At 40.1% G+C, this 13,977-nt stretch overlaps 1 protein-coding gene across 3 annotated transcripts in view; it reads left to right on the top strand.

The window, feature by feature from the left end:
• The first annotated feature begins 439 nt into the window (after positions 1-439).
• Positions 440-13,977, top strand: part of PHACTR1 (phosphatase and actin regulator 1) — a 502,857-nt gene continuing 489,319 nt past the window's right edge. For all 3 annotated transcript variants that reach the window (XM_033114676.1, XM_033114677.1, XM_033114674.1), the window contains exons 1-2: positions 440-510; positions 1,684-1,836. In XM_033114676.1, the coding sequence (XP_032970567.1) occupies positions 1,734-1,836 (103 nt within the window). In that variant the 5' untranslated portion in view covers positions 440-510; positions 1,684-1,733. The remainder of the gene's footprint in view (positions 511-1,683; positions 1,837-13,977) is intronic.

Genomic DNA, 13,977 nt, shown 5'->3' with positions numbered 1-13,977 from the left:
AGCTTTTTAAGCTCCTTCCAGTGACTGATTCACAGAAGGCAAGAGAGTTATTTTCAGCCTAGATGCCGATGGCTGATCTTTGTATTAATTATAACAAGGGGATGTTTAACATATGCTAGCTAAAATGACTTTTTCCTACCACCCTTACCCAGCATTAGGGGAAGAACTGGTGCCCCCAACAATTTCTAGACAACTTTCCTATCATATTAACTATTTAATTGTGTAACTCTGTTATAATTGCAAATCAAACTGAGACTGGGGACCAGAAAAATAAATCATTACACCAAACACCATTTCTTAATGACGATGACGCTTCTCTGAATAAGAGATGGGGCGGGGGGGGGGGTGGCGGGGGGGGGGGGAGGTGGAGAATGACCCACGTGATAGTTACATGTAGATTTTGACGGTGATGATTTTCTGCCAAAGTTTTACACAGGAAACTGGTCATTTTCTTCCTTCACACTGCAGGATACCAAGAGGCTGAGGTTGGCGTCACCTTCCGTTGCTAAGGTAACGTGTTCTGACCATTTTATCTGATAAAGCAAGTCCAGAGGATGGTATATGTTTTATCGTCATTCTCATCAAAGAATCAAAACTGTTTACTTTCATAGGGAATATTTAGTAAGATCAAGGACACTGGCTGAAATTGCTCTTGCTTTTGTTGCCTGTGGTTAGCACTTGATTTTTTTTTTTGTCTTTTTTGACAGTAAGTATGATTTGCTTTTGGGGTAACTTTGGTTATAGTTAAAAGTTTCCTCTTACCAGATGTGGTTTCTTAAATTAAAATGTGCACTGTTAGAAAGAGAAATAGCTGGGTTAGGCTTCTGGGCTTGATTTCAATGATTTTCTCTTAATTAATTCTTCTCAAAAACATCCTGCAGAAATAGAGATATTTCATTTGTGCAAGTGTCAGGGAAAGGCTACATATGCTCAGTAGAACCCAACAGGCTGAATGTTTTTTTAATAAAGTGTATTAGCTGCCTAACAGACTAGTACATGATAATATTGTGGGGATCCTTGCAATTCTGAAATAATTGTCACTGTTCTAGAAACCAGAATTCTTTCTTAAAAGCAGCCGAGGTCGGGGCAAGCAGGTGATGATCCTGTAGCACTTTACAAAATGTGCTGGAGGGAATCACTAGAAAGGAAGGAATTCAAGACATTTTACAGCAAACATGTCAGCATGTGTCATAAATGCAAAACATATATGAGTGGAGGCTCTGATTCCCAGGCCACTCTTGCTGCTCAAGGGAAATTAGAATTCACTGGATCAATTGAGGATCAGCTAACTCAGAAACACTAACACTTAATGATGTCATTTATCAGACAGACCTTTTGAAATCCAGTTATTATACATCAAGGAAAGACTGGTATGTTCTCTTTCTTTAGCTTGGATCGTCTGTTTGTTTGTGTGTTTTTTCTCTGAGTGTAATATATTACTGCAAAGGAACGTTGGTTAAATTGTGCATTTTCTCACACAATAGGAAAGCTATGTCGATGGGTGTCTTTAGAATTGGAAGTGTCAGTCAAATAATGGGATATTATAATGAGGCATTTCTTATTCCAAAATTTATATATATATATATATATATATATAAATTTATATATATACACACATGTTTGGAGCTTAAACATCTATTTGACAGTCTAAAATATTGTGAGTTTTGTTTTCCTCTATCATAGGCATACAAGTGACTGATTTATCTTAAAACTCTGGTTTTGGCACATCAAGGATGGATTATCCCAAAATGGATTATTTTCTGGATGTCGAGTCTGCTCATAGACTCTTGGATGTTGAGTCGGCTCAACGATTCTTCTACAGTCAAGGAGCACAAGGTAATAAAATGGGAGAAAAAGAGGAAACTCCTCTCCTTTGTATGTTGGTTTTATGTTAACAATGCAGTGTGGGCTGTTGCAGTTTGAGCTCTACTGCACTTCAACAACTGGGATTTCTAAACTAATAACCTCTATCGGACTGTTGCTGAAATTAAGGCAGGTGTATAATAGAATGAATAATTCCAAATTTCTTGGGTATGGTGAAATGGCAATCTACCCAACTTTGGGTACAAAAGTCCCTTGTAAAGCTATGTTAGAAAATGATTCCCTGACCTCCTTGCACCCAAAGCATACTTTTGAAAGTCATCAAGGATGCTTTCGGTCCCCTGGGAAAGGCTGGGTTTGCAGGCACTGCACTTGAGGAGATCTAGGGCACCCTGACCATCTCACTGAAATCCAGCCAGATTAGGAGCTCCTGATATCAGCTCTGAGCTTCTATGCTGCATCATCTGTTTTAGATGAATGCTGTTACTGCTTCACTCAGAGAGCAGTAAGGGACATGACTGTTATGAAGTGTTTCTGATGTGTACATTTTAGTGACATATTTTAAGATGGCAAATTAGGCTGCAGTTTGCTTGTTCTTCTGTTCAAGGGTGTATTTAGAATGTTTGGCCACCACATTAAAGTACAGAAAGAAGCTGGAGTGTTTTATGGGATCTCCTGATAGGCAGGAGAAATTCAAAGCCTATTTCATATTTTCTCTTCTCCATGGAATAGTTGGGGTCGTCAGTCAAAGCAACCTGATCATCGACATATTCCAAATGGTACAAGTAATGCACTGAGACGAAGGGCAATACCTGTATTCTTAAATAGAAAAGTAGTCGAATTCTTGCAAGTCGCAAGAGAGGCAAATGCTCTTTTGATAATGCTGGCTTCTTTCACTGGTAGGTGGTGATAGAACTTCACACAGAGCACTGATAATATTCTGCCTTGGCTTTCCCCACAGTCTCTTCTAAACTGGCTTTACTTCGCTCTCAAACCAATTTCTCATGGCAATCCTGAGGGCTTGCAAGCCACCTCCTTCACTGTTTCTAGTTTCTTGGGCATGATCCCAAGAGGGGATGGTTGATTTCTTTGGATCAGTGCACTCATCAGCAGAGCTTAAATTCACAAAAGTGATGTAATAGCTAATTCTTCTCATACCTCTGGCTGTATGTAGTCAGCATTGCTACTCTCAGCCATTTCATAAGACATGAAAATGTTACTGAAATAGGAGAAGGGTAAGAGACTGGCCAGAACCCTTAGTCTCCTCTGGGTCTGCAAGGAAGAAGATACTAGAAGTACATGGAGAATGGAGGCTGGAAGGGAAAGGGGCTGAGGCAGGGCTTGATCCCCTCTCCACTCCCATGTTTAAACATTGCTGGGTCTTGTCCATTCAGTGTGAATAGGAGAATAATGTTCGGTGGTGGACTCCCCCACCTGAGCTGCATAACTGTTGGCAGAGCAGAGAAGAGGGGTGCAATTAATTATAGGTAATAAAGACGTCCACTTGGCCTCGCAGTAGAGACAGTTTAACCATATGAGAAGACTGCAGGCTTCGGGCTTTTACGGAAGGAAGGCAGGCAGGCTGTGGGAGGCTCAGAGGACTCAAGGCAGCTGAATGGTTGTTGGCAGATGGAGCTGGGGGTGGTGTGGTCAGAACTGTCGCCATCAGTGAGTGTGGTTTAGACTCCAGAGCTGGGAGTCAGAAAATGTATGGGTGGTGATAGCATAAGCTACTGCTGTTTCCTGATGTCACATTCATTTTAGGGTCATCAGAATGACGTTCCAATCAAATAATTTTGGATTTGTAGTAAGGGTGGAAGTTTCCCTAAACATCATCTAGGTCGATTTCCAAAACCCCCAGGCTTCCTGAATCAGAAGTCCATGTGTATGGCATAGGAGTTTGCATGTAAGCGAGAGCTCCCGTGATGATTACCTAGGCAGCACAGCAGTCTAGGACCCCACATTTAAGAGCCAGTCCAATACAGTCCAATTTCTGTCTTTCCATCCTCAAACAGAAACACTCGCCTCAACACTAGAGGCAGGATACACAGGGGTTGCAGACTGTGGACCTGGCTGCCTACGTTCAAATCCCATGTCTAATACAGTGATTCCAAGCAAAGTAACCTTTTTAATCAATTCCCTCTGCAAATAACAGTGGCTAATTCATAAGTTGTTAAGTGCATTAATGAGGTAAGATTTTAAAATGCTTCAAACAGTATCTGCCACATCAGAAATGCTATAATCAATAAAATAAACATCCCTGCAAAAGTCTATCTCTCCTCTGAGATTTCATAAAGAAGCCATTGCATTGCAAACAAGAAATGTGGCTGTAGGAGTTTAATCTCCTATTTTTGGGGGGGAAAAATTAAATAAATGTTAAAACATGGCAACAGGGCAATCATTTTTCTTGCCCCATCAAAACCTACCTCAGGGCAAAACTGAAAACTAGTAAGTTTGTCTTGGTACCCCCTATTTCATTAGTCCTTCATTTCACTTGAAAGTTGAGAGCCACCTTCCTTCCAATACCTTATCCAGAGCCCCACCACCTAGGCCAGTCACTCCCCAGCGTCTGCTCTCTGGAGCTCTGCTGCCACTGTGCTGTGGGGCTTGTCACTGCATTGCCCTGGCTCCTCTACTGCAGCTTCCTTCCAGTCGGCACAGACTCCACAGTCTTTCCTGTATAACAAGCCCCTCCATCCGATAAAGGGCTCCAGGTGAATGGACAAAGGCCGTGGAGCATGGCTTATACCCATTCCTTTCTGAACCAAATGCACATGTTTTAGAGTGGATGACTAACGCCCACATCTTACTGGTGGCAAGGCTCTGAGGACCGGTGGGAGGGTAGCATGGTGGCATCTGAGGCAGTGAGAGCCTTGTTCTGATGCTGAATCACAACACAGGCCAGCTCTCTACGTGGCCAACCCAGCCTAGCTATAGAGGGATTAGGAAGGTCAAGTAGCCCTGTTTTGGTACTCTCTTCTACCACGCTTCCCTGAAAATAAGACCTAACTGGAAAAGAAGCCCTAGCATAATTTTTCAGGGTGACATCCCCCGAACATAAGCCCTAATGCATCTTTTGGAGCAAAAATTAATGTAAGACCCAGTGTTACTTTCAGGAAAACATGGTAGCAAGAAGGTCTGATTGGGAACACAGTATGGAGTAGAGTACCTGAAGCATAGGTGACCTACAACTTGGTCAGCTTAACTGGTGTGTGATTATTGTCTTTTTGAGTTGTCCATTATGGAGTTCTACAGACTGATCAAATGTTCTTACAGGTATAGATACTTTTACAGGGGAAAGCAATAAAGTATGAATATCTCTCATTTTCTCCATTACCATTCTTGCATGAATTTATTTACAAATTCGTGAACTTCTTGGAGACCAACCCTTTCTATATGAATGACATGCAAAATGGTTATCCAAAGCAACTATATGAGAATTACAATGTTTTTGACCCATCATAGTTGTTTCAAATTTTCTTGTAAAGTGGTAAAAAGCCTGTCCCTAAGAAGAGGATGTTTCTAGCTAGTAAAAGCAAGAGGAATTCAGAGGGTGAGAAGAAGAAGAAGGAAAAAAGCTATCCAGTATATCATGGAATAGATTTGTCTGGAAGTCCTGGAAATTTTCAAAAGTCAGTTGTTTGCTCTGCTGAGATAGCAGCTTGGTTTTTTTCTCCCATCTCCATTTTTCTTTGGTTTGATCTCAAGTTAGGGAAGATGAGCCCACATCTCTGGGGATTCTGCTTTAGAAAGTGTGATGTGCTGTGGAGAGCAGACCAAAGCCCAAGGTCATTTGTTCATCTCCCGGTGGTGAAGGATGCTTTCCCGATTAATCTGTGAGTGCTTTGTCAACAGTAAATCCTGCTCACACAGAGGGAGTTCTTTGAAGGTCCCCATTAACTCAATTGAACTCTAGAGGTTGAAGATACACATGACAAAAAGATCAGGCATGTTTTGTCATCACATAACTTGAGTTCACTCATTGTTCAGGTTTCCGACAATGATAGCTCATATACTCAACTTCAGACTCTAATTTATTTTGCTGAACGGTTGACCTAGGAGGGAAGTCGTACTATAAAATCACAAAATTAGGATCATTGAATTTTGAGGTTGAGATGGACATTATAGATCAGAGAGTCCCTAAAACAAGTGAAACAAAATTTGTGAGGACCAGGCGCAGGTCCCAATGCTACATTTTCAACAAGCCAGTGGATTATTCTGATGAGCATTAAATGTTGAGAACCCCGTATGGATCATTCATCATTTGCTGGTCCAAATCTGGGTGCATCAGCTTCATCTGGGAGCTTGTTAGAAATGCAGAACCTCAGTCCTCATCCCAGAGCTAGAGAAGCATTATCTGCACTTTAACAATATGGTAGGTAATTTATGTGAAAATTTGAGACTCGATGATTAAATCCAGTGCACATTAGAAACTCCTGGTGAGCTTTGATGACCTCAAGGCTCCACTCACACAGCAGGACCGATTAAATCAGAATCTTTGGAGGTGAGCCCCACACTGAGGAGTCTCTTTAATTGTCCCTAGTGGTTCAAGTGTTCAACTGGGGCTGAGAACTTCTCACCTGTCATTTTATAGACAAGGAGGCTTTAGCGTGTTGTGCAGCTGTTCTTGCCGAGTATCTTTCTCTGTCTAGGTCTTTCCTTTTAAATGAATCCAAACCATTGGAAAGGTGCAAACGGACTTTTAAAAAAAGGGACTGGACTCTGTATCTGATGCTGCACTTTGCATATTCATTGTATCCGTTAATCCTTAAAGAAACTTGAGGAAGAGGAATTATGTTGTTCATGTCACAGATTAGAAAAGACTACACATTTAGATAGCAGCATAGCCAGGATTTGAAGTCAAGCATATCAGACTCCAACTACCCCACAGGTAGTGAAGGTCATATTCGTCACCACATCACACTTCCAGAGATGCTGAAGCTCAGAGTGGTTCAGCCACATGTCCAAATCACACAGCCTATAGTCAGAAGGTGAAAACTAGAATCAGATCTCTTCTTACCACACATAAAGTGTGTGGAAAGTACCCCTTCTGCTGTGCTAGGTTTCTTTTTGCGAAGACCATCAATATCCTTGGACATTTAAATTACCTTCAAAAGGGAAAATACATTAGAAGGGAGCCAATTGACTAAAGTCACTAGGAATCAAATGTATGACTCCTGCTCACAATTTCCCTCCTTTTATCATTTTTAAAATAACTCTTAGCATTGGAACCAGGTGCTATAATCATTGTCGCTCCATCATAATGCATCCTTTGTGCCATCTACATTATCTTGTTCAACAAAGATAAATGTCAAGTTTGACAACTGATGGATGCCACAGTGAGCAGCTAAGAGTCTCTTCAAGGTGTATTTGGAAATAGAGAGGAATTCATCTGAATCCCCCCTCTCAGTCATTCTTCCCCCCGCCCCTGCCACACACACACACACACACACACACACACACACAAATCTGCTTCCCAGCTCCACCTTTAACCCATCTTGTGAAATCTGTCAAAACAGCTGCTTTTTAAATCTTTAGCTTTGAATTCAATGTACTCTAAACCTAATTCTAAACCTCTGGGACTTCTTAACATGACCCCAAGAGAAAAAGACATGTGGTAGCGCTCACTGACTTGCAAATCATTGATAATAGTCATCTGCACAGAATGTGTTCATGCTATTTCCTCTCCTGTGCTTAATGCAAGACCCAGCCCCAACGTCACCACCTCTGAACAAGACTTTTCCAGGCCTTTCTCCTCTCGCATTCTGTTCAGCCTATATAATAGCCATTGTCATACTGTATTGGTCTGCTTTCACTGCTTACTAGATGCGTGAGCTCACATAAATGGCTTCAGTTCGCTAAGCCTCCGGGTTCTTATCAAAATGGATGTAATGCTAGCTCCGAATTCATAGGAGTTTTTTGAGAGTTAAGAGAGTTATGCCTATAAAGTGTTTAGTATATTGTTATTATTATTGGTTAGTTATTGACGCTATTGTTTTATTATTCCTTAGGTGTCTGTTACCTACTTAGATCATGGTGATCTCCTTAAGTATTTTCTGAGTACCTAGTTCCATCCTTGGTACACAGCAGAAACATTAAGATTTATCAGATGTCTCTGTTGAACTGAAGGGATGAAAATGCTTAAATCTGCATTACAAAGAAAAACTTGGGATTCAGGGAAAGGACTTTTGATAATTAGAGATTTGGAAAATAGAATCTCCTAAGACCTTTCAAGGACTAACATCTTTAGTTGGAAATAGAAATCCTGCTTAAGGCTGAAGGGAGGGACAGGTAAAAATAATTTTCAAATACTTGAGAGATGCAGGAAGTAGCACAAAGTCATCAACTCTGCAGCAGCCCCTATAAAACAGAAGAAATTGAAAAAGCAAAAGCAAAAAGAAAATACAGCAGGAGGGAACTAGTATACTAGTGAAGAGAATTACTAACCTTTTAAAACAGATTTCCCAGGGTCCCAAAATAGTCCCCTTTTTAGAAGGGTTCTTAAATATACAATAGTCTGTGAACACTGAGATTTATTCTGCCTCCAAGTAGAATTATGAAAATGGTGACCACTCAACCTTTACTCTGATGAACTTAATTGAGATCAACTGAAAAGCTGCTCTGAATACATTCGGAAAGTAGCTCGGAGCTGTACCTTGGATGAGATCCCTTTTCCTTTCCTTCTTTAGGTCTTTAGTGCCTCGTCCAGTCCTTATAATTTTTGGCTGATTAAACCTCAAACCAACTACCATTCACACTCCTCCTTCCGACCAGACTCCATGGAAGGTGTCTGTAGGTATCCACGTAACCCACCACCCAACCCGCCCCAAATTCTTGCACTTTGAGAACCGCTCTGCAGGCCTGGTCACGGTGTGTCTAGCAGTCTTGCTGAGTGGGTTGTCTTCCTTTCCTATGTCTGTCCCTGAGACTTTAATATCATGGACATAGATGTGTCTCAGATCTGCCCTTGCAGGTCTACTTTGCTCTGTAACAACGGAGGCAGGAACAGTGATGCAAGGCAACTGGATCCTGGTTTGGGGCATGATTACCAATCGGCTCATCATCTTTCCCATTCACCGCTCTGTTGTCCTGCCCTTGGCCCTCGGAGTCCTGCTCAGCACAGCAAAACCTGCCACATTCTCTCTGTCTCCTCGTAGTGACGTCCTCACCAAGCAGTTTACGTGTAATGATCGTGTTCCCCGGGCGGGCCCTTGTCCCTGAGAAGTGCTTCAGAGGACACTTTTCTTATGTAGTTCACAGCCTTGTTTTTATGGTGCTCAAGGCATCACCCTCAATAGATACTTGTTTTTTGGGTTTTGGTTTTTGCTCTGTAACTCGAGACAGGAAGTAGCACGCTGTGCTTCACTCATGGATGACAAGTTAACTACCAAGCCTTCCTTCCTAACCTCCCACATATTCCATTTTAGACCTCTAATTGCTCACACCCAGGCTCTCCAAACCTGTGTTTAATACAGGGAACATTTTGTGTGAAAAATAGCATGAAAGCAGATCAAAAGGAAAAATATTATGGGGATAGCCAGCCTGCCATTTCCATCCATATGTAGGTAACCCTGAACTCCGACCTTCGCTTTCTGGAGTGTGCCCTTGGAAACATATACAATGTTGCCTTCTTGGTGCCGACAGTTTACCTGCACGTGGTCTTCTAATGCTCTCCGCGCCTTTGATCCCAGCAAGCATCTGCTTTGCCATGTATTGTGATTCAGAGCTCATAAGTAAAGTAGGGCATGAGGATAAAAGGAAGAGAGAGAGGAGGAGAGACAGCCAGGAAGAAAATCATACGAAAATACAATGAAATAATTCCAATCAATTAATAACTCCTACATTCACATAAGGCAGATAAGAGAGTAACGATACAGCCTGCACACAGCGGACATCAGCCATGACCCAGTTAGCATAAACAATTCTCAGCTGCTTGGGAAAGAATTCTCACTCCACATTTGCCCAAACAAATCTGTTTCCCCCCCCCAGAAACGCTCAGTACCAACCTCTGACTGAGCTGGCAGAGGCAAGGATAGGAGGTCTAGCACGGCAAAATCAGCTCATGGCCAACACCATCTTTAATATTTTTAAAAATATTTCAGTAAAAAATCAGTCCCACACACGCATACAACACCACTGAATGAATATGGGTGTTAAGTTAGACTTCTGAAATTCTAGGAATGAACAGAGAGATTATTTTACAGATCTATGTATCCTTTTTCAGTTACAAAACCAAAATGGTAAAATAAAAGCCTATGGCCAAAACATTGAAAAGAAAATCAACCCTATCCAATTCTTCTAATTCTTTTATACTTCCAGTCACTTTCATACACATTCGTGTTTTTACAAAGTTGAGATTCTGGCATATACAAAATTGGGATGTATGAAGGAAATCTTTTCCAGGACTGGCTGAAGAATGTCGTAGTATTTTCGGGCTTGGACTTGAGAGTAACACCAGATCTGAGGTCAAACTATGATTTCCCCTTCTCAGCTTATGATATGAGGCAAGTTATTTCATCTCAGTTTGCCTCATTTTTCCCTTTTGAATGCAAATTATGATAGTAAGAATTCTTAGTCCTAAGGTTTATGTTGTCGATTAAATGAAACCAAATAGCATTTCACAAACTGTGATAAAATATATGATTTTCAGGTAATATTCTTTTGTAATAATAATGTATTTGTCTGATTGTGTTCTAGAGAAATGTAAATCAAAAATATTTCATTGAAATATAAAAATATATAACTAGGCCTCGTATATATAACTAGGCTACTGTTTAAAACAAGGGTAAAAACAGGCTGACTAAAGTCCATTTAAGGAAAAACATTAAGTAAATAATAATGTGGATGATATTTAGATGTCATCAGCAAAATCCATAAAAGTGATACAGGAATGACTAAAGTTTGGAAACACTGAACAAATAAATAAAAAACACTCAGCAAAATATCAAGTATCTAATATGCACTTAATAAATGTTAGCGCTTATGTTAATTATGTTTTAATTTTGTTAAGCCACAAAGGAAAATGGCAGAGTCTCAGCTTCCCCAAGAGAGAACCCCACCACCCGTCCTACATCTCTCATCTCTTCTAGGACCATTTATTCCTAATTCAAATTTCTAAACCCTTTGTAAATGTGATAGTCTTCACACACAGGAACAAGATAAAGCAACAAAATTTTGATTTTAAAAATAAAATTGTTAACTCCCAAAAGAATCTTCTTCATAGTTTGGCTGGAAATTTTCTTTCTTCAAACTCTTAAAACAGTAGCTAAACTGTACTGATTTCCTCTGAATTTATAACAAACTCTAATTTATCAGAATATGGATTCCTGGTGAGTGAGCGTTTATAAGGTGTGATAAAAAAATATGGTGAATGTTTAATTTAAAAAATTATTACAGTAAAAGACCTTGCCATTAATCCCCCTCAAAATACTCCCCCTTGCTTCAAACACACTCATGCCATCATTCTTGCCACTTTCTGAAGCAGTTCTGGAAGTCCACTTTCGTGAGTGTCTTTAGTTGCACTGTCGTGGCTGCCTTCATGTCCTGAATTGATTCAAAACATTTACCTTTCATGGTCATTTTGACTTTGGGGAAGAACTAGAAGTCGCACAGTGCCAGATCAAGTGAATAAGGTGGATGAGGACACACCGTAATGTTTTTATTTGACAGAAATTCACTTACCAGAGCGATGTGTGACACGGAACCTTTCTGTTGTGATCACAAAATACGGTGAATGCTGCAGCCAAGTGCCATCCAGTGGAAAGGCAGACATCTTCAATACGGGAAGTGGCGCATTGAACCTTAGTAACAGTGTGTGACAAGTTTCAACTTGTTCTGTGCAGTCAGTTGGGTATGAGCTACAATTGAGAGAAGGTGTGTTTTGAAGTGTGCCGTAAATCGTCCTACCACATGACAACGCTCCATGTCACACATCGCTTCTGGTATATGACAATTTCTGTTAAATAAAAACATTATGGTGTGTCCTCATCCACCTTATTCACCAGGTCTGGCACCGTGCGACTTCTGGCTCTTCCCCAAAGTCAGAATGATTCAGGACATCGAGGCAACCACGACAACACAGCTAAAGACACTCACGAAAAAGGACTTCCAAAACTGCTTCAGAAAGTGGCAAAAATGATGTTATGGATAAGTGTGTTAGAAGCAAGGGGGAGTTTTTTGAGGGGGATTAATTAGCGTGATTAAACTTGATAGGTGACAGGTAGAAAAAAAACTAGATGGCTGAGCCCAATTTAACCCTTGTCTCTGATAAGTAAGACCACACTGCAAACATCATACTGCAAGACTGATTTTTACATTAGTCCCAGATCCTATGCTACCTCAGTAATCTGGACATGTACAAATGTTCAAAATGAAATGACAGTGAGAAGAGCATTCACATTTTACGTGCCAGGGGCTTGGTATTTGTTATTTAGTTCTGGAAAAGAAAATGTGTGAAGTACTTATTATTATCCCCATTTTACAGATGAAGTAATCCATGTTTCCAATAATCAAGTTACTTCCCAAGTTCACACAGCTATTAGAAATGGAGCCAGAATTATAATCTTCAACCTTTTGATTCTTTCCACTACATCATATTGGCAACTATAGCCAAAGAAGGAAAGATGTTGGCATACATAGTTCATGTATTTCCACACATTCTCAAAGGTAGATAGAATGTCTCAATATTATAAGATATAAATGTGGCAACTGAGCTACTTTGTGTAATTTAACCTCTAGGTTCTACTTCTCAAAGTAATTTTTTACCTTTACCTATTTGGCGAAACTATCACTACGGAATGGTGGGCCTCTGTCCTTTTGGTTGAATTGCAGGGTGAAGGGAGGCAATCCACCTGAGTCCTTATGGGAGCTTATTATACTTGTAGCTCATTTTTACCTCTCATTACTAATGTAAACACATAACAATTACAGAAAATTTAGAAAATATAGACAAACAACACAAGAAAACTCAACTAGATCCATCATCTAAAACTAAGTACACTTTACAACCTGGTGTATATTCTTACATTCTTTTTATATATATAGACACACATACTCACACACATACATATTTTTTTTAATCCTAATCAGGCTCCTCAGATTTATTACCTTCAATTTTCTGTCTCAATTAAAAATAAATAAAATCTTCATATGTTGGAGTCATCAATTTTAACTGATGTAGGAAATAATCAAACATAGTTTGGGCTAAGAGAAAGAGGTGAACCATTCTTTGTTTTTTCCCAAAGGGTGACTTTGCCTGCTGGGTTGATGGTCCTGGATCTGTTCTGCCATTATTTACTAGACAGAATCTCTGTCTAATAACCTGTGATCTGATTACTGTCATCAGGCAATCTGTAGACACAACACAATGCAAATAAAATATCTACCAAATCTATATTGGGCAGGCCTTCCTCTTAGACACACACATTTAGGAATCAATGTGTTTTCCTCCCATCCACCACCACAATATGTTTTTATTCTTATTATATAAGCAGATGCAATACTTTATTACATACGAAGAGCAAGTGCCCACATCTTTTTAATGTTACATTTAACAGTATACTATCTATAATTAACATTAGAATCAGAAGGGTCTTCATTCAACTGGCTCATTTTATAGATGATAAAACTGAGACTCAGAAGACAGAAAAAGCAGAAATTTGTTTATTAAATACTTCACATATAGCAGAAGCTATCCAGGTTTATTTCATCCAAAATCACAAACTTATGAGTTAGATGTGATTGCTCCCAATTTATAGGAAATTAAAACTCAGCAGGATCGCACAACTATGAAGAGGTGGACCCAGGAATCAAACATGAGTCTTTCTGACTCAGCTTTCCCCTACATCATCCTGCTTTTCGAGAAAGAGATGACTTATCTAAACCAGACAACTGGATGGTGGCAGACCAAGAGCTAGAATTCCATCTCCAGTTGCCTCGTCTGATGCCCATATCAGTACATCCTGTTGCACCCAGGCCTCCAATGGGATTCAAGCCCATAGTCTTTGCTTCTAAGATCGCTTTGCAAGTGACCATCCCTGCAGTTTGCCACATGATGATATGTTCAAGTATGTGTCTCCCTTTTGTACACTGCACATAAGTTAGAAATATTAGAGCCTTCTGATTTCAAAGAATGGCATTAATCACAGCAACTATACT

This window comes from Rhinolophus ferrumequinum, chromosome 9 (assembly GCF_004115265.2).
Source record: "Rhinolophus ferrumequinum isolate MPI-CBG mRhiFer1 chromosome 9, mRhiFer1_v1.p, whole genome shotgun sequence".
In the NCBI taxonomy this organism is placed as follows: Eukaryota; Metazoa; Chordata; class Mammalia; order Chiroptera; family Rhinolophidae; genus Rhinolophus; species Rhinolophus ferrumequinum.
This window is presented reverse-complemented; position numbering and strand designations above follow the sequence as displayed.